The 27,945-nt window shown below is 38.0% G+C and overlaps 15 protein-coding genes across 15 annotated transcripts; 8 read left to right on the top strand and 7 right to left on the bottom strand.

The window, feature by feature from the left end:
- Nucleotides 1-3,009: 3,009 nt before the first annotated feature.
- On the top strand, nucleotides 3,010-4,943 carry B0P05DRAFT_539377 (uncharacterized protein). Its single transcript, XM_051577943.1, has 5 exons — nucleotides 3,010-3,765; nucleotides 3,822-4,082; nucleotides 4,128-4,415; nucleotides 4,473-4,579; nucleotides 4,720-4,943. The coding sequence occupies exons 1-5, from the start codon at nucleotides 3,391-3,393 to the stop codon at nucleotides 4,760-4,762; spliced, it is 1,074 nt and encodes a 357-aa protein (XP_051435435.1). The 5' UTR covers nucleotides 3,010-3,390; the 3' UTR covers nucleotides 4,763-4,943.
- A 397-nt stretch (nucleotides 4,944-5,340) lies between these two features.
- On the top strand, nucleotides 5,341-7,941 carry B0P05DRAFT_490036 (fungal-specific transcription factor domain-containing protein; the record flags this gene model as incomplete). Its single annotated transcript, XM_051575306.1, has 3 exons — nucleotides 5,341-5,906; nucleotides 5,953-6,707; nucleotides 6,781-7,941. The coding sequence occupies 3 exons, from the start codon at nucleotides 5,341-5,343 to the stop codon at nucleotides 7,860-7,862; spliced, it is 2,403 nt and encodes an 800-aa protein (XP_051435434.1). The 3' UTR covers nucleotides 7,863-7,941.
- Nucleotides 7,942-8,058: 117 nt separating this feature from the next.
- B0P05DRAFT_539374 (ribosomal protein L10-domain-containing protein) lies at nucleotides 8,059-9,071 on the bottom strand. The gene has a single exon (XM_051577942.1). The coding sequence runs from the start codon at nucleotides 9,032-9,034 to the stop codon at nucleotides 8,105-8,107; it is 930 nt and encodes a 309-aa protein (XP_051435433.1). The 5' UTR covers nucleotides 9,035-9,071; the 3' UTR covers nucleotides 8,059-8,104.
- Nucleotides 9,072-9,937: 866 nt separating this feature from the next.
- B0P05DRAFT_539369 (uncharacterized protein) lies at nucleotides 9,938-10,736 on the top strand. The gene is made up of 2 exons (XM_051577941.1): nucleotides 9,938-10,093; nucleotides 10,147-10,736. The coding sequence occupies exons 1-2, from the start codon at nucleotides 10,091-10,093 to the stop codon at nucleotides 10,711-10,713; spliced, it is 570 nt and encodes a 189-aa protein (XP_051435432.1). The 5' UTR covers nucleotides 9,938-10,090; the 3' UTR covers nucleotides 10,714-10,736.
- A 47-nt stretch (nucleotides 10,737-10,783) lies between these two features.
- Nucleotides 10,784-12,031, top strand: B0P05DRAFT_71519 (uncharacterized protein). The gene is made up of 6 exons (XM_051583839.1): nucleotides 10,784-10,870; nucleotides 10,922-10,945; nucleotides 10,996-11,097; nucleotides 11,143-11,181; nucleotides 11,245-11,629; nucleotides 11,687-12,031. Exons 2-6 carry the CDS (start codon nucleotides 10,943-10,945, stop codon nucleotides 11,941-11,943), a joined length of 786 nt encoding a protein of 261 aa, XP_051435431.1. The 5' UTR covers nucleotides 10,784-10,870; nucleotides 10,922-10,942; the 3' UTR covers nucleotides 11,944-12,031.
- Nucleotides 11,913-12,403, bottom strand: B0P05DRAFT_539362 (IGR protein motif-domain-containing protein). The gene is made up of 3 exons (XM_051577940.1): nucleotides 12,211-12,403; nucleotides 12,081-12,154; nucleotides 11,913-12,031 (listed from the first exon to the last, which is right to left on the bottom strand). The coding sequence occupies exons 1-3, from the start codon at nucleotides 12,370-12,372 to the stop codon at nucleotides 11,956-11,958; spliced, it is 312 nt and encodes a 103-aa protein (XP_051435430.1). The 5' UTR covers nucleotides 12,373-12,403; the 3' UTR covers nucleotides 11,913-11,955.
- A 16-nt stretch (nucleotides 12,404-12,419) lies between these two features.
- B0P05DRAFT_539359 (mate-domain-containing protein) lies at nucleotides 12,420-14,033 on the bottom strand. Its single transcript, XM_051577939.1, has 3 exons — nucleotides 13,792-14,033; nucleotides 12,737-13,751; nucleotides 12,420-12,678 (listed from the first exon to the last, which is right to left on the bottom strand). Exons 1-3 carry the CDS (start codon nucleotides 13,942-13,944, stop codon nucleotides 12,443-12,445), a joined length of 1,404 nt encoding a protein of 467 aa, XP_051435429.1. The 5' UTR covers nucleotides 13,945-14,033; the 3' UTR covers nucleotides 12,420-12,442.
- Nucleotides 14,034-16,302: 2,269 nt separating this feature from the next.
- On the top strand, nucleotides 16,303-16,797 carry B0P05DRAFT_539353 (uncharacterized protein). The gene has a single exon (XM_051577938.1). It carries the CDS (start codon nucleotides 16,339-16,341, stop codon nucleotides 16,789-16,791), a length of 453 nt encoding a protein of 150 aa, XP_051435428.1. The 5' UTR covers nucleotides 16,303-16,338; the 3' UTR covers nucleotides 16,792-16,797.
- B0P05DRAFT_539350 (uncharacterized protein) lies at nucleotides 16,798-17,868 on the bottom strand (the record flags this gene model as incomplete). The annotated part of the gene is made up of 4 exons (XM_051577937.1): nucleotides 16,798-17,158; nucleotides 17,201-17,502; nucleotides 17,547-17,704; nucleotides 17,789-17,868. The coding sequence occupies 4 exons, from the start codon at nucleotides 17,866-17,868 to the stop codon at nucleotides 16,805-16,807; spliced, it is 894 nt and encodes a 297-aa protein (XP_051435427.1). The 3' UTR covers nucleotides 16,798-16,804.
- Nucleotides 17,869-18,223: 355 nt separating this feature from the next.
- B0P05DRAFT_586597 (uncharacterized protein) lies at nucleotides 18,224-18,664 on the top strand (the record flags this gene model as incomplete). Its single annotated transcript, XM_051582525.1, has 3 exons — nucleotides 18,224-18,414; nucleotides 18,458-18,603; nucleotides 18,651-18,664. 3 exons carry the CDS (start codon nucleotides 18,224-18,226, stop codon nucleotides 18,662-18,664), a joined length of 351 nt encoding a protein of 116 aa, XP_051435426.1.
- Nucleotides 18,665-18,694: 30 nt separating this feature from the next.
- Nucleotides 18,695-19,390, bottom strand: B0P05DRAFT_468879 (histidine phosphatase superfamily; the record flags this gene model as incomplete). The annotated part of the gene is made up of 1 exon (XM_051574461.1): nucleotides 18,695-19,390. The coding sequence occupies one exon, from the start codon at nucleotides 19,388-19,390 to the stop codon at nucleotides 18,695-18,697; it is 696 nt and encodes a 231-aa protein (XP_051435425.1).
- A 246-nt stretch (nucleotides 19,391-19,636) lies between these two features.
- Nucleotides 19,637-21,690, bottom strand: B0P05DRAFT_469106 (kinase-like domain-containing protein; the record flags this gene model as incomplete). The annotated part of the gene is made up of 7 exons (XM_051574474.1): nucleotides 19,637-19,861; nucleotides 19,960-20,535; nucleotides 20,586-20,905; nucleotides 20,956-21,153; nucleotides 21,215-21,245; nucleotides 21,293-21,552; nucleotides 21,597-21,690. The coding sequence occupies 7 exons, from the start codon at nucleotides 21,688-21,690 to the stop codon at nucleotides 19,637-19,639; spliced, it is 1,704 nt and encodes a 567-aa protein (XP_051435424.1).
- Nucleotides 21,691-21,969: 279 nt separating this feature from the next.
- B0P05DRAFT_539340 (quinon protein alcohol dehydrogenase-like superfamily) lies at nucleotides 21,970-23,806 on the top strand. Its single transcript, XM_051577936.1, has 6 exons — nucleotides 21,970-22,260; nucleotides 22,313-22,445; nucleotides 22,495-22,923; nucleotides 22,972-23,311; nucleotides 23,356-23,601; nucleotides 23,655-23,806. Exons 1-6 carry the CDS (start codon nucleotides 22,243-22,245, stop codon nucleotides 23,713-23,715), a joined length of 1,227 nt encoding a protein of 408 aa, XP_051435423.1. The 5' UTR covers nucleotides 21,970-22,242; the 3' UTR covers nucleotides 23,716-23,806.
- On the top strand, nucleotides 23,804-24,411 carry B0P05DRAFT_586593 (small acidic protein family-domain-containing protein; the record flags this gene model as incomplete). The annotated part of the gene is made up of 3 exons (XM_051582524.1): nucleotides 23,804-23,854; nucleotides 24,054-24,089; nucleotides 24,139-24,411. The coding sequence occupies 3 exons, from the start codon at nucleotides 23,804-23,806 to the stop codon at nucleotides 24,409-24,411; spliced, it is 360 nt and encodes a 119-aa protein (XP_051435422.1).
- Nucleotides 24,412-24,437: 26 nt separating this feature from the next.
- B0P05DRAFT_578968 (uncharacterized protein) lies at nucleotides 24,438-25,424 on the bottom strand (the record flags this gene model as incomplete). The annotated part of the gene is made up of 6 exons (XM_051581893.1): nucleotides 24,438-24,457; nucleotides 24,506-24,854; nucleotides 24,923-25,152; nucleotides 25,215-25,243; nucleotides 25,293-25,347; nucleotides 25,391-25,424. The coding sequence occupies 6 exons, from the start codon at nucleotides 25,422-25,424 to the stop codon at nucleotides 24,438-24,440; spliced, it is 717 nt and encodes a 238-aa protein (XP_051435421.1).
- Between the last annotated feature and the right edge of the window lie 2,521 nt (nucleotides 25,425-27,945).

Raw genomic sequence — 27,945 nt, 5'->3', positions numbered from 1 at the left:
TCGTGAACAATTTGCAAAGGAGTTAGAAGCTGCTAAAAGCGAGCATGCTGCTGTTCTTAATTCATCTCGTGAAGAACAAGATCGTATTCTAAAAGAAATGGAGTCTCTAAAATCAGCCCATCAAGAAGAAACAGCCGCTTTAAAAGAACAGCATGAAAAACTTATTTCGGAAGCAAGAGAATCTGAAAAGGTAATGAGTGCATCCTATCAAAAAAAAAAAAAAGGCTGACCTCTTGGGTTTTCCATAGACTCGTCTTGAAGCTGATTATCAACAAAAGTTATCTGAATTGGAATCTTCTCATTCTGAAGCTCTTGAACAGCATACACATCAATCTCAGAATAATCTCCAACAAGACATCGAGAATCTCAAGTCATCTCATGCTCAAGAACTCCAAGAACTCGCAGAAACTCATTCTGAGGCATTAAAAGAAGTCAAGAATAGTGCTGCTGCAACGGCTCGTTCAGAAACAGAAAAGCAAGTACGTGAAGAATTTGAGCTCAAGATGGAACAATTGTCTGCTAGCCACACCCAAGCTATTGAACAGCTACAAAGTCATCATTCAAGTCAAATGGAACGATTAGAGTCCGAGCTCAAAGCCGAAATTGAAAAACAAAGCGCACTTGCACTTGAACATCAACAGAAATTGGACGAACTCATCGCAGAGCGTGATGGTCATTTAGACACTATTCGCAAAGATGTGAAGGATGCACTTGACGCTGTTCATCAAGCTGAAATTGCTCGTCTTGAGGGCGAGCATGATTCTAAAATGAACGAGTTAAAGCGTGAGCATATCTTGCAACGTGATCGTGAGCGTGAAGCATTGGAGGAAAAGCACAAGCAAGCCCTAGATGAGCTGAATGTCAAGCATTCGGCTGCTATGGCTGCTTTAGAAGAAAAGCATGCTTCTCAATTACAGCAGGATCGTCAGCAAACTGAAACTAATTTGAGCGAAAAGTCTGGTGAAGAAGTACAAGAATTAAAGAGCCAATTTGAGGCCGAGACGAAAGAATTGAATGCCAAGCATCAAGCTGAATTAGAAGCATTGCAAAAAGATAATGAAAAGATCAAGACCGAGTTCGAAGCTGCCCTTCAGCGCGAACAAGAGCGTGAAGTCTTGGAAGAAAAGCATCAGCAGGCTCTAGATGAATTGACTGCTAAGCACTCAGCTGCCATGGCTGCGCTAGAAGAACAACATGCTACTCAATTAGAACAAGGTCGTCAACAAACTGAAGTTCATTTGACTGAAAAGTCTGGTGAAGAGTTGCAAAACTTGAAGCGCCAATTCGAGACTGAAATCGAGACATTAAAGAGCAAGCACCAAGCCGAACTTGATACATTAAAACAGGATTCGGATAAGACCAAGGCTGAATTTGAGGCTGCTCTTCAACGTGAACATGAGCGTGAAGCTTTGGAAGAAAAGCATCAGCAGATCTTGGATGAGCTATCTGCTAAGCATACCGCTGCTATTGTTGCTCTGGAAGAAAAGCATGTTGCTCAATTGCAACAAGAGCGTCAACAAGCTGAAACTCATTTGAGCGAAAAGTCTGGCGGAGAACTACAAAGTTTAAAGGATCAATACGAAGCCGAGACGAAAGAATTGAATGCCAAGCATCAAGCTGAATTAGAAGCATTGCAAAAAGATAATGAAAAGATCAAGACCGAGTTCGAAGCTGCCCTTCAGCGCGAACAAGAGCGTGAAGTCTTGGAAGAAAAGCATCAGCAGGCTCTAGATGAATTGACTGCTAAGCACTCAGCTGCCATGGCTGCGCTAGAAGAACAACATGCTACTCAATTAGAACAAGAACGTCAAAAGACAGAGTCTCAATTCAACAGCAAACATGATCAAGAAATGCAACTCTTGACAAACAAGTTTGAAGAGGAAATCAAGGAATTAATACATGAACACCAAGCCGAAACCAAAGCATTACAAAAAGAAAATGACAAGACCAAAGCTGAATTCGAGACTTCGATGGTTGCCTTGAAGGCATCCCATGAAAAGCAATTAAGCGATGTGGAGGCCCAACTAAAGGCTTTGGCTTCTAGTAACGATCAAGTGAGTGACATTACTGCACGCTTTGAGAAAGAGATAAACAGCTTGAAGGAGCAACATACGAAGGAAGTTGCTCAACTCGCTGAAGAACATAGTTCACAAAGACAAGTTCATGCTCAAGAAATCCAAGATTCTCATGCTGCTGCTCTTGAACAGCTTAGAAAACAACATCTTGCTCAAATCGAGGAACACAAGGAAGCCAATGCCAAGGACCTCCAAAATATGCTTGAAGAATTAGAGCAATCTCAAAAACAAAAGCTGGACCAAGAAATACTCGACTTAAAGTCTCAACATGAACACACCATTCATTCTTTAAAAGAAGAGCACTCTCAAATGATTCAAGACTTGGAAAAACGTCATGCTGATACACTTAGATCTATTCAAGAGCAACTGGATGCTAAGCATCAAGCGCTAAAGGAAGCTGAGCAGCTTTCCAATGAAAAAGCAGCGGCATTTGAACAGATGCAGGCCAAGCATCAACAAGTGCTTCAAGAAATGGAAAGTTTGAAATCTGGTTCTGGTGAATTATCTGAAGTTGTTACTAAATATGAAAAAGAACTGAACGCGTTGAGAGAAACACAAGCGGAAACACTTGACAAGCATCAAAAGGCTTTAGAGGCACTCAGTGCCGAACACCAAGTTACACAGAATCAGGAACTTGATTCCCACAATCGAGAATTGCAAGAGTTGAAGGAGAAGCATCGTGTTGAAGTTGAAAGTCTGATTGAAACACATAAACAAACCATTCAAACCCTTGAGCAGCAACTGCGCCAAGAATCTGAAAAATCTCTTGAATTGGCTGCCCTGGCTCACGAAAACGACATTCAGGCTCTAAAAGAGCAACACGACAAAGTGCTCGAAGAATTGTCTTTGACTCATTCAAGTTCCGTTGAAGCAATTCAAACTTCGCACTATCAAGCCATCCAACAAATCAAACAAGAAACTGAATCCAGAACAATCGGTGACACCGAAAAAATCAAGGTATATTTAAGATGGGAGCTTTTTATTTTTAGTTTTTGTGTGTGTGTGTGTGTGTGTGTGTAACGTTTGTCTGACGATGTAACTTAGAGTGAAATTGACGCAAAATACGAATCCGTCATTCAGGCGCTTAAGGCAGAACATCAAAATGCTATCGAAGCATTGTCCAATGAACACCAAGAAAGTCAAAACAAGCTTCTTGCTAAAATGAATCTACAATCAGAAGCACTTCGATCAGAATTAGAGGTACAAAAGAAAAGAATACATGATCATGTGTATTTCGTCATTTGTGCTCTAACAAACCTAAACCTAATAGGTCGAGTTCGCGGAAAGTTATGAATCACAAATAAACCAACTGGTAATGGAGCACAACAAGACAAAGAATGACTTAGAAGCAGAATTAAAGGAGGCGTTGGCATTGATTGATTTGACCAAGTCACATTCTGAACAAGAAAAACTTACGCTTGAGCAACAATACCGGGACAAATTATCAAATTTGGAAGCAGAACACCAAACACAGGTAGAAAACTTTGCAAAAAACAATGACGATGTTACAGAAAAAATGCAAAAAGAAATCGAGGCTGTTCAAATGACATGGCAAGAAGAACAACAAAAGTTGATTGCCAAGATTCATGCTGAACACGAAGCTTCTACTCGAGCCATCCAATCCGAGCATACCAACGCTTTGATCGCTATAGAAACCAAGTTGACAGCTGCTTTGAAAGAACTCGAGCAGGTAAAAGACAGAAAAAAGAAAAAAAAAAAAAACTCAACATTTATCATGTGAAATAGACTAAAGCAGAAAAGGAACAATACCTTACTGAAATGAAATCCGTGCGTGAGCAAAGTCAAACAGACAAGTCAAAAGAGGATCATATGACCGAGAAATACAATCAGCTACAAAAGGAAATTGAAACTTATAAAGCTGATGCTGAAGAATTACGTACCCTCAAGATTGCCTATGAAAAAATGATCGAAGTCAAAGACAGAGAGATTAAGGAAGTTGAAGAAAGAGTTGAGGAATTGATGAATTCTTCTACTTTTCAATTAAAGGTAAGGACAAAAACATTATACTAGCATGTCTTAGTTGTTTGATAGAATGATGAAAACCGGGTCAAATCAATTGTATCTCAGCATCAGAAAGAAATTAAAGTTTTACAAACTCAGTCCCAACAATTACTTGATCTAAAGGATAAAGAGTTAGAAGGTTTCTCTTATCGACTCAAGACAATCACTACTTCCCAACAAAAAGATATGGAGAAGTTAAATCAAGATTATCGTCAAAAGATTGCTGATTTGAATGCAGAGTGCCAAAAGAAAGAGGAAAACCTCAAATCCAAAGCACTTGAAATGAGATGGATGGCTGCTGAATTTGAAAGTTCTGAGGTACACAAAACGTTTGTTATCTACCATTTAGAGTTTGTCACCTAAAATTTTCAATAGGCTAAATTAAAGGACCAGGGCATAAAACTCCAGAATTTGGAAAATGACAATAATCAACTCCGACAAACTGTCCAGCAATACAAGGAAGAAAATGAACAAATGTTAAGGCAAGTATAGAATTTTAATTCGGTCCTAAGGACACAAGAATATATATATATATATATATATATATAGCGAGAGAGAGAGAGAGAGAGAGAGAGAAATTGCCTGTTTGTTTTTTGACGTTTTCCTAACTTTTATTCTATAGACTTATTCACCAACTTCAAAGTGAAATGCATCATATTCATTAGAATTGCCCTTAGCAACAGTGAAAGTAAAATATCGAGTACGCACGTGTCTAAAATCTATTAATAATCCAATCAAAATTATCAATTTAACAGTATAAAAAAAAATCTGCTGTAACATTTATTTTTTCTTTTTTATCTTTTTTATTTTCTGTCTTTCTATTTTCCTCCTTTCTTTCTTCCCCCTTTTTTTTTTTTTCGTCATGGATGTTTATTCAAATAAAATAAAAACACAACCTTCTGACAATAACACTCATATACCACTTAAAAGAACTAGAGCTAAACGTAGTTGTGATTTCTGTCGAAAACGCAAGGCACGATGTGATGCAGACCATGCAATACCTTGTTCTAACTGTAGAGCGGTAAAAAAAAAAAAAAAAATGATGACACAATTACATATCCTAACTTATATTTTGACATTTTTGTTTTCTATAGTGGGGCTTCAATTGTGAGTTCTTGACAGTTAGAAAGAAAAGAGGACCTCCTAGTGTGTGAGAATCAGTTTAGTCTTCATTAATAGTACAATGTAAACTGAATGTTTATTTTCTAGTTATGTGGAAAACCTCGAACTTCGATGTAAAAAAATGGAATCCCTATTAACCTCTTTGACGAATCAATCGATCAAAGACATCGAACGCAACGATTTTCGCATAGAAGCTTATGCCAACAAACAAGATCAATATCATCTTGTAAACGAACACAACGAACTGGACGATGAAGATGATGAAGAAGAAGAAGTCGAGGAAGAAGACGAATCTTCAGCTAGTGATGTTTCTTCTACACAGTCCAGCAAATGTATCAGTATTGCAAACACACTTGCCAACCTTAACCTCGATGATTATGACGCACTCAAATACACCGGGAATTCTGCTGGACTACAGTTGATTGATCAAAGTTTATTTAAATCAAAACCCTATGTTCAACTACCTGGAAGAGAAGATGTCGCCTTAAGACTCATGCCACAAAACGAACTACTTGTGGTTCGTACAGATTGTTCAGGGAAAAAAAAGTCTAATACACGACTTGACGTTGGTTTTTCCTTGAACAGTTCTATTTTTGACGAAAAAAAAAGTTACAAAACCAACCTGCTAAACCTTCTTCAGTTGATTTGCCTTCTAGTACAATCATTGAAAAAGCTTACAAAGTGTATGTCATGTTTATTCTTAAATAGACTTATTTATTTTATATAAATATAGGTATTTTAGCCATATTCATCTATTTCTTCCTCTCATCAACAAAACACGCTTTGAAACACACGATTCGAAAACTTCCAATATACTTACTCACGCTGTCTTGGCAGTCGCTTTCCGGTTTGCTTCACGACATTTTCCAAAGTTGCTAGGTCCCAAAAAATCCGCCATGTATGCCGGCGCTTATTTCCAAAAGGTGATGTACCACCTCAGAGACTCAAATCATCCTCGACTTCGCCATGTCCAAGCAGCATTATTAATGACGCTTTATTTGGACATGGATGAAGAAGACGTTGAGTCAATGCAATGGTATACACTGGGTAAAGCCATTCGAATGGCTCAAGATATCGGTCTGCATCGTTCTTGTTCAAACTGGAATCTACCTCCTTCTGAAATTGAAACAAGACACCGAGTGTTCTATGTCTGCTATGTCCTTGACAGACTCATGGGTGCTCGTGCAGGCAAGCCATTGACGATTCTTGATCGAGATTTTGATACTGATATGCCTGTTGCTCATGAAGTGTATGATGATAATCGTATTGGGCCTTCTGTGTATCATTCATTTATTGCCCTGATCAAGTTATCTGAAATCCTTGGTAGAATCTTGAAGGCTTTATATGCGCCTAAATCAAAACATTCCAATACAAACGCTGGCTTAGATGATCCAACTATTCTCGCGGTATTCGACCGTCGACTCAAAAACTGGAGAGCTACTTTAGACGAACCCAATCATGGCGCCAGTTGGAGCCAAGCCCAGAAAGGTAAATAAGACTAATTATAGACATAAAAATTATGATTGGTTCGCTTAAACTGTTATTATCGTTATTATTATAGTAAATTTGTTGTTGTTTTACCATACAGCCATGCTCTTGTTACACCGACCTTTTATTGAATATTCATCCACAGCACTTGTTGTTCAAGGCTCAGTTGATTTGGATAAACTAGCGTCTGAATCTCGTCAAGCTTGTGAAAATGCTGCCTCCAATATCTCTGTGATCATTCGTCAAAAGCAATCGCTGATGTATGACCCAGATTCATATGGCCCACTTTGTTTACCGACTTGCTTTGTTTACGCCATGTTTCAGTCATCGCTGATTCATCTTGCTGTAGCTATTAAAAATAGAGATTCATTACGTCGACTTCGATTGCTTCAAAGATCAATTACACTCCTTAAACAACATGAACAGCTGGCTTCTGCTCAACGTGCACATAATATCCTGCTCATGCTTGTCAAGATCAATAAGATCAATGTCAACAATTTGCTAGAGAATGACACAACAAAGGAATTTTCGAATCTTGAAGAAGACAGCTTGCTATCAAATCCAGCATCACCTATTCCTACTAGTAATGAAATTCAGTTGGTCAAATCAACTCAGTTACAAGACATGTTGACAGAAGAAGACACCATGCCCAAGTCTTCTTGGCATCAACGTATGATGAACACAAGTATCATTGGAGGCATTACTGCTGATTTACATCAAAACATACATGAAAACGCATCAAGTTCACAAACATTGAATCAACTTTTGCCTTATGCAACACAATATCAACCGCCCTACATCGACTATGACAATAACACAAGCCTACATAATCCAAAAAGACCTGAAGTATATCAGTCACACCCTGTACTCTATGAAGACTCAGCTCGTCTACACCCTATATTTCAAAATGAAGAACATGCAAACAACTATCGCATGAGTTCAAGTACTGGCAACAGTTCTTCATTGCTTTCACACCATCAGAGAACTGGCCTTACACCTACAGGTCTTCTCCATTTTCCAAACACGTCTACTGATACCACGTCGGCACCTTATTCAGCCCATTACACTAGCCATGCTACATATCCCACTGGTTTGACCTGGAGTGACTGGAATGTCTATGTCAATAATCCTTCTATGTCAGACCACCCTTCTTAAGCCCCTCCCCCCTTTTTTTTTCATTATACATCGCCTTTATTATATATATATATAACCTCTTCAAAATGTATTTTTATTTGTACTTTTTTTTATTTTGTTTTATGATTACATAAAAAAATTTTTGAACAGAAATTTTTCCTTTTTTGTGGTTTTCCTTTTTACCGAGAAAAAAATATGGACAAGAGATTCTAGATTAAACAAAAAAAACACAATTTATTTTTTTTTTCTTATGAGAAAGGCATTTAGTCAAAGAGACCGAAACCCATGTCATCATCTTCTTCCTCTTCTTCTTCTTCAGCAGCAGCGGCAGCAGGAGCATCAGAAGAAGCAGCAGCAGCAGCGGGAGCGGCAACAGCGAAAGCTTCAGGGTTGGCAATGAATTCCTTGATTTGTTCAGAACCAGGGAAAGTGTAGTCGGAAGCGACAGAGACAGCCAATAAGTTCTTGTAACCGTTGATGATGGAGTGAGGAACGGAAGCAACGGTGGGGTAACCAACAGCGAGAGAGACGGAGGCAATATCACGGATGGCAGCCATGAGGTTAGCAACCAATTGGGATTCTTCAACATCGAGAACATCGGCAGAGAAGAGAGAACCAGCATCGTAAACTTGAACAACACCCATACCGTAAGTGAAGGGAGAGATGTTCAACATGTTCAACAAAGTGGCTTCGGAAGGACCGACCTTTTCACCAGCAGTAACGAGCTTGACATCAGAAACGATTTCAATGGTACCACGGGCAATCTTGGTAGGGATACCCAAAGCTTGGAAGAAAGAGGTCTTACCGGGTTCCATACCAGTGTTACCACCGGGAACAACGACATCAACGGGAGCAACGGCACCAGCACGAGCAGGAGCAGCAACACGGTTGGAGACGATCTTTTCACGGATTTCCTTCAATTCACCGTTGGTGAAAACGAAACCAATGTTACCCTTAACGAAGTTAAGAAGCTTTTCGAGTTCAGGGCGTTCAGTGATCAAACCCTTCAAAGCACGACGAACCATGGTGTTCTTACCCATGAGAACGGCAGCTTCACCACGAAGGGAGTGACGAATTTGGTGCATTTGGTTGGAGCTGACATTGTCAACGTTGACAATGAAGATGGATTGGTAGGTTTCCAAGTAGTTGTTGAGCTTTTGGAAGTAAAGGGCCTTGTTTTCTCTCTTCGACATGTTGATTAACTAAACTGTTCGAGGACTTATTAAAGAACTAGAGAGGATGTCAATATATGGATGGATGGATGCATGATGGATAATTTTACCTGGCTTGTTAGAGGAGGAAACAAGACAAAACGAAGCTGCATTGCGCTTGTTATTCCATTTCCAGTCGTGACTGCCTTTTTGGGATACATAAGGTCCTTTTCAAGCTGTCTCCCTAAAGTCGAGGAGATGCCATCTATAGTAACTGTAACACAAAACGACTTCCATAAATGGACGGGGGTTTTGTGGGGGGGAAGACGAAAAAGTACTTTTAAATTTAAGGAAGGCCAAAAAAGGAAGTCATGAGTCAGTGTTCAGTGGGTTAGAAACTCTGCTTTTTGAAAAATCTCATTACTATACATAGAATTTAAGATATTTATGCTTTTTTTTTTCGGTAGGGGGAGACAGCTCGGAAAGAGTCATAAAGGTTTAGAATTCTTCAAAAAGAGAATTGAATGACCAACATCATCCTCTTCGAGTCACTTTGACAGTTCTTTGGTTAAACTGTAAGGTGCTATTTTCGTTTTTAAGTGTACAATAATAATACAAGACTAATTCTTTTTGTTATTCTGTAAACCATTAATAGCAAAATGACATTAAAAAAAAAGGAAAAGAAAGAGCTTTGTCAAAATGGTCATGAGCAAGAGAGCAATTGGAAGGTTTAGTTATCTGTTGATTAACGACATTTCTGGCTTAAGCTCAATAAACTTACTTCATAACCATACTATTGAGCAAACTATCAATATCTTTGTTTTTTTTATACCATTCGACTCGTAAACTACCACTTTTACGCATGTAGCATTTCGACATGTTGAAAGCAGTCACATGACACATATTTTTTTCCTTTATGAATGTGAATCCATTTGTTTACTTTTCATACAATCATGAGCAACAAAGAAAATAACTTACCTTTAGACTCTCCCAGTACAACCAAAAAGGTATGCAAGCTTATCATAAAACTGAAAACTAATATAGTGACAGAGAGATCCTAAAGACTTGACATTAAAAGATACAACAACAAAACACGACATGGTAAAAAATAAATAAATAAAAAAGCCGTTCAAATCGTGTCTAACATGGACTAGGCTAATTTAACCAACACAAAAGAAGATTCTATTGAATTAGCAAGACGTTCAGCAGTACATAGTTTTATTGAAACACCCTACCACTTACAAGAACATGGTGTCGAACTTCCTCGTCCTTCCAAAAAGGTCATTGAAGACAAGCCCTTACCTACAGAAAAAGATGTTGCTATTCATATTCACCATAAACGCGTATTAAAAGAGAATGATAACAAACAAGACACAATCACATCATTACAAGCCAAGATTGCTCAAGTTCAAAAAGACAATACCAACAAATCAAATCAACTATCCTCTATTCGAGATCAAATCAAACAAAGCAAGAAAGCAATCCATGCATTAGACCACACACTAACCCAAGTAACAACAGTACAATCTACGATTTACAAACTAAAAGAAGAAATTGAAGAACAAAAGACAATGTTTATTGAATTATCGAGTATGATAGCAGACGTAGATGCTTCATGGTCTAGTTATCAACAAGACATTGAACAAAAAGAACAAGTCATTGAGGAACTATTAGGCCAATTGTCTGTAGTCAAATACCAAATCATGGAGCTTGAAGAATAAAGTCACGATTTTAAGATAACGCATTCCTCTCTCTTTTTTTTTTTTTTTTTTTTTTTTTTCACACAATTCACAATGGGCAAACATAAAGGAGGCAACTTCAATTTGTTTGAGAGTTATCTTGCTTCTGGCCTGGTTGCCTCTAGTTCCGCAAGCACAGGTAGAAGAAGAACATTTTTCTTGTGTGCTTATCATTGACATAGATATTCAGCCTGTTCCTCTGCCTGACTCTATGGTATAAAGACATAGATGCCTCTATATAAAGACTAACATAAAAAAAAAAAGAGAGTCTCTACTCTTTTAGAACAAATAGGTCAGGAACGTAAATGGACTGAACAACAAATTAATCAAGATATTCAAATCATGGATAAACATCGATTGTATTATGTAATGAAATAGAGTAAATACGCATGTTTTGACATCATTGATTAGGTGAGTGATATGCGTGAATTGTCAAGCAGCAGTTGGAAGGTAAAATCTTATGACGTGTGTGGGTCTTTTTTTTTTAAAAAAAAGATATGATGTGTTATATAGGTGATTGAATTATTACCTCTTGTCAAAGATCTACTCAGAAAAGCCATTGTCCAAAAAGAAAAGAAATACAAAGACAAAAAGAAAGAGAAAAAGATGAAGAAGAAAATGAAAAAGATGGGCAAGCCAGTCACTGACACTTCCATTTTGTCTGGAGGGGTTATTTCTGAAGATCCAGAAACCATCAGAAATACAATCCAGAACTTGACTGTTGAAAATGTAGAGGATGATCAAGAAAACAAAAAGACAGGAAGAAAGAAGTCTGTTTCTTTTTCAGAACAAGATCCTATCATGCTTACTCAATATACAAATAGTACAAATACTACCATGGCCAGTGATAGTAGCAGCAGTAGTAGCAGCAGCAGCAGTAGTAGTAGTAGTAGTAGTGGTAGTAGTAGTGATTCAGAATGTGATAACAAGCAATGTAAACCAACAACTACGGTAGTTAACAATCAAAGAAAGATCTTTACAGGTCGTCCCATCAAACCTATCAGTCCTAATCGTATTCGTGTTCAAACTGCAGATGGTGATGTCTTTGAAGCAGATCGATTCTGTCCTCACAAAAAAGTCGATTTAGCTACTTGGGGACAAGTGATGGGCAGATCTGTGATTTGTACAAAGCATAACTGGAATTTCAGCATGGATGGCCTGAGTGCTACAAAAGGGAGATCATTGAATCCTTGTAAAGTCAATGATTGGTGAAAGAATAAACGTTTATTTCTTTTTGGGAACAGAAATAGCATAAGGCTCAACACCCTTTCTATATCTTTCTGACCAGCTTAAAATGTACCTATGGACATGTATTCAGTCTATATGGGGTTCGTATTTCATGTCCTTACTTTCTTTGTTTGGTGCTAATGCCCATATCGTTCTTCATGATGCGACTATTTGTAGTAAACAATTGCTCCCAAGACTAGGAAAAAAAAAAAGAGAGTCAATTTATACAGAGCATGCTTAGGTTAAACCTACTTCAAACTTTCCAGCAACTTCTTCACAGTTACGGCCGATAGCCTTCATGAAACTTTCAACGTCTTGAATGTTTCCTCTGACAGAAGGAACACTATGAGTAGCAGCTGAAGAATGAGAATATCTAACACCACGAATAAGACAAGAACGAAGCATTGACATCATATAAAAAGAAAGAGAAAGCGAAAAAAAAAAAAAAAAACTCGCCCTTGTTAAATCAATAAAAATAGTCACTTTATTCCTCTTCTAGTTTCGATCTTTCTTCTGCTTTCTCGGCTTCCTTTTTCCAATTGGAACATAGCAGCACAATGACAGTATAAAGACAAGCAACAATTAAGGCACCCGCTAAAGCAACCCATAAACCAGCAAGTTGCCATTGCTTTTTAAAACAAAGCCAAAACCCAACAGGCAAAGCAAATACATAATAAGCACCCATATTACAAACAGCACCCACATGTTGACGTCCCATACCTAAATCCATGCCTGAGTTTTCCACCTTCTTCTTCTCTCTCTTCTTTTGCACACTTACCATTCAATGCTCCATCAGCGACACCAGCAATATTATCCGCAAACACAAACACAGCCACTAAAGGCAACACACGGGTCACTAAACTGGCCACTTGTTCATCTGTTGTAAAGATATAAGGCCACTCATATCGAAAGACCATCAACATGCATGCATTCAATGCACCGACCATCACACCGACACCTAAAGCTGTGTGGGTTGCTTGACGTGCCTGTCGAGGTCTTTGAGCACCCAATAAATTACCTACCCGATTAGCAGATGCAATGCCGATACCGAAAGCCAATGTATACAACGCCGTGATGGATGTCAAGATCACACTTTGAGCACCTAAATTGATGGTATCGACCCAACTAGCTCCTAAGGCAATGATTTCATAGGCCCATGTCTCTGTACAGATCAATAGAATACCAGGGACAGCCAATTGAACCATGGGTTTCCAATGACGGGTATCAAATGCTGCTACTGTGGACCATCGAGGCCAGGCTTGGTAGCCATTCACACATTGAATGTAGACAAACAAAAGGACGACCATACACCAATACGAAATACAACTTGCTATAGCAGCACCATGAAAACCAAGCGACCATGATGAATGAACCAGCAGATAGTTGAGCCATAGATTGACAGGTGCTGTCATCAATAAGATATAGGTAGGTGCCTGAAATAAGCCTTGTGCCTGGAGTAGTTTCTTAAGAGACTCAAATAAGGCAAATGCAGGAGCTGCCAAGATCATCCAACGTACATACGTACCGGCGAATTGAGCAACCATGGGGTCTTGACGTAATAGCAAAAAGATGGATTCTGCATGCCACCAGATACCAACAAGAGGAATGTAGAGTAAAGACAGGAAGGCCAAACAACGCTGAACATGAAGACCAACGACTGTCTTGTCTTCTGAACTTGTGAATGCTTGAGAACATAAAGTATCAAGAGATAAGGTAGCACCTGTAGCAACAGATAAACCACTGATGGTCACAAACATACTCCCAAGTGTAGCAGAAGCTAATTCATGTGGGCCCTGATTGTATTTAGTATCCATTCATATGTTGTTAACTTACCAAACGGCCTGCTGTAATGATGCTGACACTTTGAAGACTGTTTTGTAATAAATAACTTAGAACCAAAGGCATTGCATTCTTAACCAGCCATGATAATTCATGTCTGTAGCCTGTGGGCTGTTTACTGTTTAAAATTGGAGTGGTTTCTGACATGTGTATTGAATTGATAATATAAAGAAATGATTAACTTTGCCATTCAATGCTGGAAACAAGATGATTTAAGCGAAAGAGAGAAAAAAAAAGGGGAGGAAAAAAAATTTTATGGCCTCTGTGTTTGAAAGAGTGAGTTTGAACTTTATGAATAAGCAATGGACATTTAAGTACACTTGGCTTGAGCATCATTTCAATGTGTGACCCTCGTTCATTGGCAGTTTACTTCGAATAAGGTGACATTTCTTTCGGATAAACAAAATGGCTTGACTCTTACATCGTACACCGCTTTTTTCTTGAGGCACAAGAAGAGAAGGTTCCCGGAAAGTTACACTAAACTAAAGTTTATTTGTCATTTGGATAAATTTGAGAATGTGAAAATAATGCAAGAATATCTGCTTTAAACATCTTTTTTATTTCATTATTTACTGCTTTGATAACAGCGATCGAGAGTACTAGTATTTTGACAAGTAATGATGACCTTAGGCATATGATAAAATATGTTAACCGCTATTTCTTCTTCCTGCACTTTATCAAATAAATTCTGGAAATTAAGCAGAGTATGAAATACACAAGTAATATTTATATTGAATTATGAGAAAGTCAAAAAATCATCGTTTTGACCTTACGATATCTGATAAAAGTTCATATTTATTTGAAAGGTTTTGAAGACTGGGCCCTATGGGGTAAATGTCTAACCATCAGTTCAAAAAAAAGAAAAGTACAAAAAAAAAAACCCATAGAGTGATAAATATAAGAAAAAAAGGGCAAGAAACATAGACGTCGATGTACTATAGTGTATACAGGTAAAAAGAGATAAGAAAGGAAAAAAAACAAAAGGAAAAGATAGGTGTATAATGAAAGTATAAACACCACAGAACAGAGGAGAAAATTAGCTGTCGATTTGTACTGAATATAGCGAGGGTATCAGCCAAAGGAGAAAAGTCAAACCAGAGGTATCTTTTTCTTCGCTTGAGCAGGTCTTGTCGGGAAGATCCATAATCTCAATTTCAAGAAGTAGTTGGCAAATGATTGGCCACCAATTTGACCATCATATGTGGCGGTCAAGTCTTTGAGCTTATAGGCTTGGAGGGTGTGATATTCTAGACAACTGATTCAAGACATAATCAATTGGATTAGGCTGTATATCAACCGGTAAGCACGAGTGTTCAGCAGCGCGCAGACAACCAAATACATGTCTTCTACTGATAGGTGATGAGCCACATGAGCAAGTAGAGGTGTACTTTGGAGTTCACTCAAGGCGCCAACGGAGGATCCTTTGATGGTCATAGATCAACATAAGCAGCAAGATAGGACCAATCCAACCGACAAAGAGCCTGTAGGTAGAGTTGAGGACAGGGGCATTTGTTTGTGCACGAAGAGGATCCAAATTACGCTGACGAAGTCCTAAGAACTGCTTCTTTGCGTTTCCACCGGCTTTGACCCAGCTGGAAAGCGTATTATAGCTATTGCTAAGGTGCAACCAGATGTAACTCTTGCTTGATGCTTGTGGCCAAAGAAAGATCTGCTGTTGTTGAGCAAAAGGATACGTACCAATGTGTGCCATTAGTTGCATTATTAGTGAGTCTTCTGGGAGCGTTTCGAAACGGATCATCGTCTTGAAGACGAGGTGCTCTTTGCGTTTGGCCATGGAAGGAAGGTTAGTCATCAGTTTAAATGATCCGGTTGTTTTCTTTGAATGACTATTGATACAGAGTCGCAGGCAAGCACCTTGTGCATGTTCTAGAGTTGCAAAATCGGATTTTCGGTAAAGACCAAGGCAAATACCATACTCTAATTTCAAACGTATAAAGGTACTGTATAGACGAGCAGCGGTCAGTTTGAAGAAACGAATTTGGTTAAAGAATCCCAGAGAAAAGAACCCAGAACGCATAGCTGTGAGAGCAGACTGTGTGCCTTATGATTCCCTTTACAAATATTCAATTTCCACTGTTTTTTGCGATTTGTAATCGATAGAGACATTGTAGACATAACATGTCTTAATACGAATTTCTTCTCTGGACCTATGAAACACATTCAAATTGTTAGGTTTGCAAAAATACTATAAAAAATCTACACTACAGTTCAATACAGAAAACACATTTTTGAGGGATAGCTCTCTATCTTTCTATTAAATGTGCTGTTTTCTTTACACCATTCAATGCGCCGTATTTCTATATAACAGTTTTATTAATACATTTTTTTGATAGCTCTTCTTTTTTTTAGGCACTTTTAGTCCATCATTTCTTCTGAATTTCCAGATCATTTTTTTATATCTCTTGAACTAGCTAGAGGCAAATCCAAGCTACGTGCTCATTGGCCATTCAATAAGGCACAATATATCCAATGATAAAACAAGTAGACACAGAAACCGTTGCATAAAAAAAAAAGGGTTCAATGACCGCCATTTTCTTTGTTTTTTTTTTCTACACTATGGAACCAACTACTGAAAAGAAATCGAATTTACCACAGTATGGATTTGTTGGCAATCAAGTATCACCTAGGCAAAGAGAACAACAGCAACTAGAACAACAACTACACCATAACAAAGGTGGTTATCCCGGTATTGTAGGAGCAACACCTTCTGAATTCAAAGGTGTCCAAGGCTACGACCCGCAAGGCAATCCTATCTTGCCTGGCTTTATTGCTCAACGACACCAAATCGAACAAAGTCTGGGACCTACCTGTCTGGATGGTGCTTATCATGATTTGCGTATGCATCTCACCACCAAATCATTATGCTTTGCTTTCTTAATCCTTCCTTATTGTTGTGGTTGGCGAGGTCAACGTGAATGCGTATGTACGAAATGCAATCAAAAGTTCCCTCAGCTTGTGCTTCCTTCACAATAAAAACACATTTATTTTAAATTTCTTTTTTGGGTTGATCTATGGTGACCATAGACAAGACAGGTTCTGTCTGAATAGATCGTAAAGCATCTACTTTTTGCATGGTTAAGCGATAAAGCCACCAAGCAACACCCACTAACATGGTAAGACTACAACCCATGGTCAACATGGTGATGCGATGAGCTGAAGGAGGTAAATGAGGGTTGGATAAATCAGCCAATTGAGACCCAATCCAGACTTCTAAAGATACTTTGATAGAAGAAAGTGCACTTGACAAGACAAATTGTTGCGTGGTAATGGTAGGCAACACAGACAATAGCATGTTGGTTATGGGCCAAGGAATAGGACTCAAACGAATTAACATCATCATCTAAAGTAGATTAGATTTTCACGCATCAACACAACCTCATACCTTAAATCCACCCTGTTCAATGGCTTCTTGGATAGCTACATATTTCTCTTGTTTCGAAGGTGATAGTCGAACCCATCGTGAGAATTCAAAAGTTCGAATCAACCCAAATGCAATGTTGGCACCCATAAATGCACCACACACAGCAGGTAAAATACCACCAGGGAATCCATAGATAAACCCAGTCAGTGTGGTCATGAATGTAAATCCAATCATGGGAGGTATTGAAGTCACTATAATCAAGCATGAAAGTAGTATGGAACTATAGGGTTGTGTGCGTAACTCAATAGCCGTGGTTTGTACAACTAACATACGATCAGACGAATAAACAGGTAGATCACAACCTTACGTTCTATAATGACATGACGATGGTTGATAAACAGATACAAGACATACAACAGTAAAGTAGCAGCAAGACAAAGCACTGCTATACGTTTCTTTTGTAACATAGGAAAAAAGAAAGAAAAAAGTAAAACGGGCCCTGAAATTTCTATACTTTCTCTCTCTCTCTTTTTATGATATAGCCAAAAAAAAAAGGGGGGAGGGACAAAAGAAAGAAACAAAAAGGGAAAAAGAATAAACCATACACACGGTTTTGCCTTGAAAATGTTTATGTATCTTGAATAGAATCCAGAATAAATCAAAACAGACTTTAACCACAATTCGAACATATATAAAAAAAGAATGGATACTAAATATCAGCGCTTGCTGGCCTAAAAATTCCTTTGATCCTTCCATTTCATGGAAATAATGATGATAACTTCCCTTGGCTTTACAACGAGCAATCTTCGAAACTATCTTGTTTTGGAGGTATGACGAAGTACGCCTCGGCCACACACCTTGTTACTTTAGGGGCGTGTATATGAAAGGTCTGAATCATTTCCAGTTTATGAATAAATAAAACGAAAAATAAACTATATCATCATGATGGGGACCATCGGCTATTCTTTTTAGCGTCTATGTTTAAATAAAAAGACCCCTTCCATAACTGAGCCATATCCATATCTTTTTCTTTCTTTCTCTGATATGCCAAACCCACAACAAACACAAGTTTTGATAGCTCCCATTAAACTCTATAGGGAAATATTACGTTCTCACCGTTCTTTACCACCTGCTATGCGAGCTATGGGCGATGACTATGTCAAGGCTGAATTCCAACGACACAAACATATTGATAACCCTGCTCATATTGTTGGTTTTGTCTCTCAATGGCAATCGTAGGTTGATCATGGTTTATGCATCACTCACACACTAGGATAGATACCTTGACCTGATCAAGACACAGACAGCGCCTCTCGATAGTGATTCACCTGCTCCTTCTCATGATCCTCTTGTCCGAAGCTTCAATAACCCTACTGAGGGTGGTTGGGGCAAGAAACTCGATGCCGAAATACTCGACAAGATGAGTGATGAACAATTAGGTCAATTGTATGAACTACGAACTGAAATGAAGCGATCATTAGGTGAAGAAGATAAATAAAATATGTTTTTTTATTTTTATTTTTCATAATCAGGCACATCACCATCAAACATCCAATGTCTTTGTTCTCCTTCTGAGAGATGATGACAATCCCCATTGGCCATGAGTTGCCATGTGTCATCATCCTGACGCACCAGATGAGAAAGGGAACAAACACCACACCGTACAGGGTAGTTCGCATCCCTCAAGAGACCACGCACAGCACAGATAGCAGAAGCAGCATGACCTGAAAGTAAAATGGTATTAGGAGGCTGGGGTTCAGCATCCAATGAAGCAAGTAGTTTATCCAGTCCTGCCTTGACACGTACATGGCAGTCATGGTTGGTTTCGATGCCTTCAGGCAAGGGAATAGAAGAGGTATGAGTGGTGATATTGAGTTTTGGAAAGAGTGCTTTGAGCTCAGGTAAGGGTGCTGGTGGAAGATAGCGTCCATGGGCTTTACCATACCATTCTGCCATACTGTAGTCTATAAAAAGTGGTATTTGACATGCTTCTACCAAGGGGTAGACAGTCTCAAGCACACGATAAAAGGGAGAAGAATAGATGCGTTCAATCGATTTATCTTTTAGGAAAGCAGCTACTTCTTGAGCTTGATGTCTTCCTATTGCTGAAAGAGGAGGATCGTTCTTGAGACCTGTTGGAAGAGGAGGGTTCTCATTCACCCAGTCTTCACGAAAACCATGACGAACAACCCATATTTCCTTTACACCCATTTTAATAATAATAATAATAATAATAATAATAATAATAAAAAGACGCGACTAATGCACTATATATATATATAATATATAGTGATTTGTTTCCCGCTCTTAATTATATATATATATATTTATAAAAGAGAAAGGTTTATTTTTTTTTTGTTTATTTTGAATAAGTGAATGGGAAGGGGGATAAAAGACACAATGAATCATCACCTAGATAAAGAAAGAAATAGAAAAAAAGAAAAGAAAAGGATGGGATTAAAAATCTTCATAAAGTCGATTCGTGTTCACTAGATGAAATGGTTTAGAAGAGGAAGAACTTTGCATTGGCTTACGTTCGTCCATTAAAGCGTGAATATCATTTGGCTTACGAATAAAACCAGTTGGATCTTCATTGTCGTTTGGATCAGGCAGAAAAGCATTATTATTGTTGTTGTTGTTGTTGTTGTTGGTATCAGGATGAAATGGTGTGTACGTTTGTTGCTGCTGTTGATGTGGGGAGCCAAGACCTGCTTTTGTTTGACTACGTAAACTACAGAATGTGATAAGTACAAGTATATACACATCATAGCGACTTACACTCTATTACTTGAAGGACCTGTAGGTGGGTGGAAGTGTGTACGTTTTACAGAGAAAAGAGGATCAGCAATGCTTGGTTCGATTGGATTGGTCTCATCCGCCAATACCCTCTTTCTCTCATACTTACCACCTAATTGTTGTTGTTGTTGTTGTTGTTGTTGCTGATTGTCTCTAACCAACATTCTTCCTCCTCCTGTACCAGAATATCCTAAATGAGATGCATATGGATCCTGATAAGCTGTAGGAGATGCCAACTGTTGTTGTTGTTGTTGTTGTGGCTGTTGTGGTGGTGGTGGTTGATTGATAGGACCAGCTGAGAAATAAGCAGGTTTATGTTGAAGCATCTTTTGTTGTTGTTGGTATTGAAGCATCACATCATCCAAACGTTTAGAAGTCTCGGGTGATTTTGTTTCTGTACGATACGTTGCTCTCAAATTAGCAGAAGGAAGGGGTGCTCCACCTCCTGCCATAGCACTAGGCATCCTTCTGTTAGCATCAAAAGGAGGGTTTGATCCCATATAGGCATTCATAGGATTCAGACCAGGTTCTGGAGGCTGATAAGCAGCCTTTTTCTCTTGCTACGAATCAGAGTATATTCAGTGAACCTAAGAAAAGAAGAATAACTTACCAATTTACGGATGGTCCAATCAAAGACATAATCATATTGGAAACCTTCACGTACAAACAAATCTCGAAACAATTTACGAAGGTAAGAGTAATCAGGCTTATCATCAAAGCGAAGTGATCGAACATAATTGAGGTATATAGCAAACTCTTGATGCAAACCGCGACATAATGCGTCTGCAGGTGTTGTCATTTTCTTTTCCATGATTTTGTCATATTTCTCTTTCTTTGTTCTGGCTCTGATGCCTTGCCAAGGTAATTGGCCTCGACAGAAATACACAAGGATATAACCGAGTGATTCAAGGTCATCACGCCGTGATTGTTCTATCATCATCATGGTCAATATAAGCTAGATAATATACTCTATCACTTACCAATGCCCAGATGCGTGTTAACACTCGCATAACGTGGAGTACCAGTCAGATTCTTGTTCTCTCTGTAGGGTATATGTACATTGCTCTTTGGGTCTCTAAATCGCTTAGCCAAGCCAAAATCAATCATGTTCACTTGATTTCCACGTTTACCAATACCCATCAAAAAATTGTCAGGTTTGATATCTCTATGAATAAAACCTAACATGGAACATTATATCAACCACTCTTTTGTTTCGTGTATGCTTTCAACATGATATACCTTTAGAATGAACATATTCTACGCGTGACAACTATAGATTAAATTGAATAAGGAGAACTTATATATGTATGTATATACCAATTGATCAGCCAACAACAAGACAGTCTTGAGTGAAAACCTTCTTTTACAGTAATTAAACAAGTCTTCCATGGAAGGGCCAAGCAAGTCCATCACAAGCACATTAAAATCACCTTCTCTGCCATACCATCGAACAAAAGGAATACCCACTCCTCCTGCCAGTGTTTTATAGACTCTTGCTTCATATTCAAGCTGAGGATGAGCTGCGCGAATACTTTCTAACTTGACAGCAATATCTTCTCCACTCATAATATTGGTACCTATTCAAGTCAATACAAGATGATAACAATGACTCTCATCTTACCCAAATAAATTTCACCAAAAGAACCTGCGCCAATCTTTCGACCCAGTTTATATTTTGTCCCAATAATAATTTCTCTTCCTTCTAAAGTTGACATTGTTTATAAAATAGTGTTTTTATATATATATATATGTATATATATATATATAACAAGATGAAAAAAAAAAAAAGAAAAGAGAGAGAGAAAAAGAATAATAATAATAATAATAATAAAAAAAAAAAGACTCGGAACATGTGTTGATGGATTCAAACAGCGCGCTTTTTTTTTCTCTGCTTCTTTACGGGATTTGAATTGATGCTATATAGAGTGTAGATCATGAAAAATTTTCATTTGTAACGCGTTTATATCGTATGCTTTCTCCCTGTTTTTTTTTTTTTTTTTTTTTTTTGGAATATAAGGAGAAAAGGTGACTTGGTTTATTTCAGTGTAACCCTATAGATAATAGAGACATTGGTATATTTTGCATGATTGGTTTAAATTTCTTTCTTTTCTTTTGGAGAGATATCCGTATCAAATCACTGCGTCATGAATGAACAAGTAGAATGATGGCTGAATAATCTAATTCTTACAAATCAAGTGCGGTATTTCAAGTATAAATTTGATAAAATTTTTTGTCTATTTTTTTTTTTCTTTTTTCTTTTGTTCTTTATGTCTGCTCACGATCAAGTAAGTCATCCTAAAAGAAAAGAAAAGAAAAGAAACTAAGATCTCGGTTTAGTTTACAGAAGACGATGATCTCGTCCAAGAAGAATATGTCCAAGAAGGAGATGTTCAAGAAGAAGAAATTCCTGATATGGTCAGTGGTGAACCTATGGACGATGATGAAGACGAAGAAGAATTTGATGCTACAGGTAAAAGAATAATAATAATAACCAATGAGACTGATGCTATCTACTACAGATGCTTTGGAAGGATTTGAAGTAAAACCAGGCCAAGATGAGGATACGATGGAAATTGTAGATGATTCAGTCCAAGGTTTCTTTGATCACCGTGAACCTGTTTATGCGATTGCCATGCACCCTACCAGCAATGGTATTATCGTCAGTGGTGGTGGTGATGACAAGAGTTATTTGTGGCGTTGTGATACAGGTGAAATGATGCTCTGTTTAGATGGCCATACTGATTCTGTCACGGATGTTGCTTTCAGTTGTGACGGTAAATATGTTGCTTCTGCTGCCATGGATGGTAAAGTGCGTGTCTGGAATGCAGAGACAGGTGAATTCTGTGTGTCGGTGGATGGTCCTGATGAAGTGATCTGGATTGATTGGCACCCTAAGGGTAACATTTTATTAGCAGGTGCTACGGATTCGACTATCTGGATGTGGGCAAGTAAGTGACTGATAGATGTCATACAGAATAACTCATGTTGGCCTGTAGTGCCAAGTGGTAAATTCATGAATATCTTTAATGGCCATGCAGGTCCTGTGACTGCTGGTTGCTTTACGCGAGATGGTAAGAAGATTGTGTCTACGGCTGAAGATGCTAGCTTTATTGTCTGGGATCCCAAGTCTGCTGCTGCTGAATTCCGTCTATCGGGCGACGATGCTCGTTTCCATGCTGATCCCATCACTTCTGTCTGCGTCAATAAGGATTCCACTTTGGCTATCACAGGAGATGCTTCTGGTAAAGCCAGACTGGTCAACATCTTGAATGGTCACATTGTTGCTTCTTTAGAAAACCATACGGATTCTGTTGAAACCTCTTCTTTTTGTGATGCGTAAGTTAATCATAACACAAATCATGTCTGATGCTTTTCTCTAGTCTTCCCTTGGCTGCTACAGGTTCTGTGGATGGTACTATCTCTATTTGGGATGTTCAAACACAACGTCTTCGTGCTACTTTACATCATGAAGATGCAGTCATCAAAGTTAAATTTGTAAAGAACTCTCCTATGCTTGTGTCATGTTCTGCTGACAAGACAGTCAAGATGTGGGATGCTCGTACCGGACAATGTGTCAAGTCTTGGTCTGGTCACCGTGATACCGTACTTGATATTGCAGTTGCAGAGTAAGTGTGTTGTGTATATGTACATGTATCTAGTTTATTCATGTCTTGGATAGTGATGGTAATGTCATTGTTACTGCTTCTGATGATGGCACTTGTCTTGTTTTCAGTATGTAAATTTTGTTATAGAATTCACAAAAATAAAAATAATAAAAAAGAGGACTTTGAATAGATGTAAAAACTTTTTTTTTGTTTTCTTTAGATCATGAGTAAAAAGGAAGAGAAGGACAAGTCTGTCCAAGTCATTGAAAAGAAGGTATGTCGTATGAGGAATGGCTGTTGTATTGATGTTATTAGAACAAGAAGGAGAAAAAGGAAAAGAAAGAGAAAAAGGAAAAAAAAGAAAAGAAAGAGAAAAAAGAAAAGAAAGAGAAAAAGAAAAGAAAGAGAAAAAGAGAAAACACAGTGAAGAAGAAGAAGAGTTCATTATCCATGAAAATATTCACGTAAAAAAGACCAAGATGGAGCCTGCCAAGAAACAAACAGAAGAGGTAAAATAAGCAATGATACATAAGCATCCATGAGCTTATACTGTTATAGTCTACAGGTGGTTGGAATGATTGGAACAAGGCTTCATTTGATGGTGATGATGCCAAAAAGAACAAATTTCTAAGATTATTAGGTGCTAAAAAGAACACACAGTCCTTTGTGCCAGCCAAGAAATCAAGTGGATTATATGGCGGCTTAAAGAGTGCGATTGATGAAGATGAAAAAGATAAGATTTCTAAGGCTTTGGAGAAACAGTTTGATCATGGTTTACAGTTTAGAAAACAAATGCAAATGGGTCGTCGTGGAGGTTTAGGCTTCAATTGATACAAAAGTACATTTTTATTTATTGCTTAAGCAGACTTGGCAACATCTAATAATAAAATAAGTCTTCTATTCACAAACATCAATCCTGACTTACTTTGAATGTCAACAATAGCTTGATCCAAGATTTCTTGTTGAACCTTGGGGTCTTGTAATTCCTTGTTCACCTTTTCAATCAAATAAGCAGCCAATTGCTTTTGTTCGCGTTCACGGATGTTGGCTTCATGACGAACCCAAGAATCCAAGGTTGTCTTGACTTCAGAAGCAACAGCAACCTTTTGCTTCAATTCAAAAGCTTCAGCTTCCAATTGAGCAGTCTCACGAGAGAGTTCAAAAAGAGCCTTTGTGACATCGACCAAATCCTTCATTTGACCAACTTCATCAATGCGTTCTTGAACAGCACTCTTGTGATCTTCACGAGCTTGAACCAAAATGTTCTTGATACGCTATAAGATCCACACGGTATGTCAGTGATCTCTCCTCCCTTTTTTTTTTTAAAAAAAAAGTCACTTACGTTGATATGTTCATTGGCCATGTTGGTGAAGGGCTCTCTGAGGTACTTGAGCAAGACGCCAAGAAGGCCAGTAGAGGCAATCAAGACCAACGTTTCTTCATTGAGGATATAGATTTCCTTGGAGATCAAGAAGGCAGCTAAACCAGTGGCACCAGTGACATAACCGGTCTTGGAGACAATGGAGTTACCGGGAAGAGCATCGAGAAGACTGTTGGCCTTTTGCTTGGGTTCTTTTATTCATGTCAACATATGTGTGTGTGTGTGTGTGTGTATGTGCTTGCATGTATCTTACCTTCAGTCTGGGTGGTGAATCCACGGATACTATCAAACATAATGAGTATCAAAACATACAACGAGTTCATATACGTACGCAGAAGCACGAACAGCTTGACGAGAAGCAATCATAGCGGGGCGAGCAGCAGCAACTAAAGTCGTGTTAATATGATCATGGGCCTATTGTTCACTTACCTGCAGCACCCTTGGTCAATAATCTAAGAGCCATGGCGAGAACTAGAAAGGTGTTAAACTCTCTCTTTTTTGTGAAGTGTTGGCTTACAATAAGTTTTGTCTCTAAACAAGAAAGGGCAAAGAAGGCTTGTTTCTCAAAAAAAAAACAAAACGATTTAGCCGGCGCTTATTGAACTGTTCATAGAGCGAATCAGAGCCAGGGGTTCATTCACACAAACTCTTCGACGTCACTTTTCATGGTATAAACCTCCTTTGGGAACAGTGTCTCATGAATGATCTTGAAAAGCAAACGCAGGATTAGCCTATTGTTGCAAGTGTTTCTTTTTTATAAAATTGCTCTTTAAACATGGAGCCTGAGATGGTTCATGAGAAAAATGTATAAGAATAAAATAAGTCATGTGTACATTCAAAAAGCTATAGAGCTTTTGTCTTTGAGAGAGTGGCAGCCTTGCATTCCTTGTGAGTTCGATGTCATCCAAGTGTTGAATTAGGTATTCAAATGGTATTGATTATCTAAAAGTCAAACTAGAAGAACTCTTTAAAAACCCAACCTTGGATGTCTCTATCCATGTAGACAGATCTGGTTTTGAACCAATGTTGACGATCAGGAATCATTGATCAGCATGTGTGTTATATGGCAAGTAGACTCAAGTTCGAATGAAGAGCAATTGGCACAAATATAGAGTACTTTAAGATAGCTTTCGTTAAGCAGTGCGAAAAAGATTCAAAAACTAAAGGCTAAAGCACTTGTAGAATGCAACAGCCATAAGTCAAGTGTAAAAAAAAATAAGCCTTTAGAATGATCCATGAGTATGACAGTCGCGTATCCAATTCATTATTTGAAAGCTTTATGCTTTAGAACCGCAACGATTTATCTAACATCGAAACAAGAAAGGAGATACCCATGTGATAAATGAGTTTCTTTCAAGTAAAGTTATCATTGATTACATTCATTCATGCGTTTTATCGCATCGATTAAAAAAAAACAGACAAATATACAGCACTAAATAAACATTATAAAGGGAGTATAAAGCCTATTTACATACGCATAAACACACTAAATAACTACAAACCATTTTTACTAACATCTATAGTGTCTTTGGAGTTGATTTGGAAAAAAAAAAGCGATTTGTAAAAAATGGCCAAAAATCTCTCAAAACCAAAGGGTGTTGCCCATGACAATATCCAACCTGACAACTCTTTGAGCTTCTTTTTGATATTATACAATGAAAAATAGAGCTGTCAACAAGCTTAAATACTAAAAATGAGCGCCAGAGGCTCTAGCTTTTAGTAAATATATTTAATTGTCAATTGTGGTATAGCAATGATGAGATATGAATGAAAAACCTCATAAACATTTTTGCAGCAGGTTTGACGCGTTTTCTACTTTAATAGACTCAGAAAGCAAAGATCCACAACTTTTGTCACTACACTAAAGCCTAAAGACTGCGTCTTTATGCAGTTCTCACCAAACGCTCAATTTTTGGATGCGACAGCAAGAAGGATTGGAGTTGACTTCCATTTTAATCTACGCATATAGTCAGCCAGCGTATTCTATGCTCATTTAATCCCACATTTACATCATAAAGTGCATATCATTCTATATTTTTATGTTATCTTGTACCCAAAATAGCTATCATGCTATAGAAAGATATGTAGCTAACATGTTTTATCTAGCATTTAGGGAAAAAAATGCTCAAATCACAGCTTAAATGCACTATTATTTGATGGACCATTATTCGACAACCAGACTATTAAGATGGCCTCCTTTTTGATTTGAAATATGCTGTTTTGAGACCAGCAATTAAATGATACCATTGGTTTGGCTGTTGGGTGAGGTTCATTTTTTTGGTCCATGGAGGATCACCCAATGTAGGTCTCATGGCTCTTCCGATTCCAACACTTTTCTCGGTCAGCAAAGTTAGAAATAGCCCCTAAGCCTAAAAACGCTAGCAAACAACGATCGTATGCTCAAGTAGCTGCAATATATATATTATTTCACCGTTTTTTTAAGTTTGGTATATAATTTGAAGCAGACATTGTTGAATGATGTTCAGCTCATCAAAAATAGTAATGTGCCTCTTAAACTTCAACAGTTTAAAAGAGCAAAATAAACTTTTACATGTTTGTTCAAAAGATCGAGTTCTCTACGACAAGTTGAAAGAATTATATAATTGAGACTTTATTGAAAATCTTCATTAATAAGCTCACTTAGACAGTTTTTATAAAGAATAGAGTATCCTGAAAAACATATTTGTTTACTGCAATTATCTTTTCGTTCATTGCTCATTGGAGCCAGTATTCTTGATATCTTGTCTTGTTGAACGCTATAGATGGTAACACCAATATCATAAGTAAAGAACACTACCCCAAAATGTCTTCAATTACTTGGCACTTGACACAATTATTAATACCAAAGAGATGCAGTCTTTTAGAAGGGATTATAGCAAAGTTCCAAGTACCATCAAGAGTGGCCAGATCAATGTACTAAAAAAAAAAAACTCTTTGGACGAAAGGGAGACGTTGATGCAGGGGGAAGAGGCTAGTTTGTCTTT

This window comes from Gilbertella persicaria (genome assembly GCF_025201335.1).
Source record: "Gilbertella persicaria strain CBS 190.32 chromosome Unknown B0P05scaffold_17, whole genome shotgun sequence".
Taxonomy (NCBI): Eukaryota; Fungi; Mucoromycota; class Mucoromycetes; order Mucorales; family Choanephoraceae; genus Gilbertella; species Gilbertella persicaria.
The sequence above is the reverse complement of the archived record's forward strand: the minus strand, read 5'-3'. Positions and strand labels throughout refer to the sequence as shown.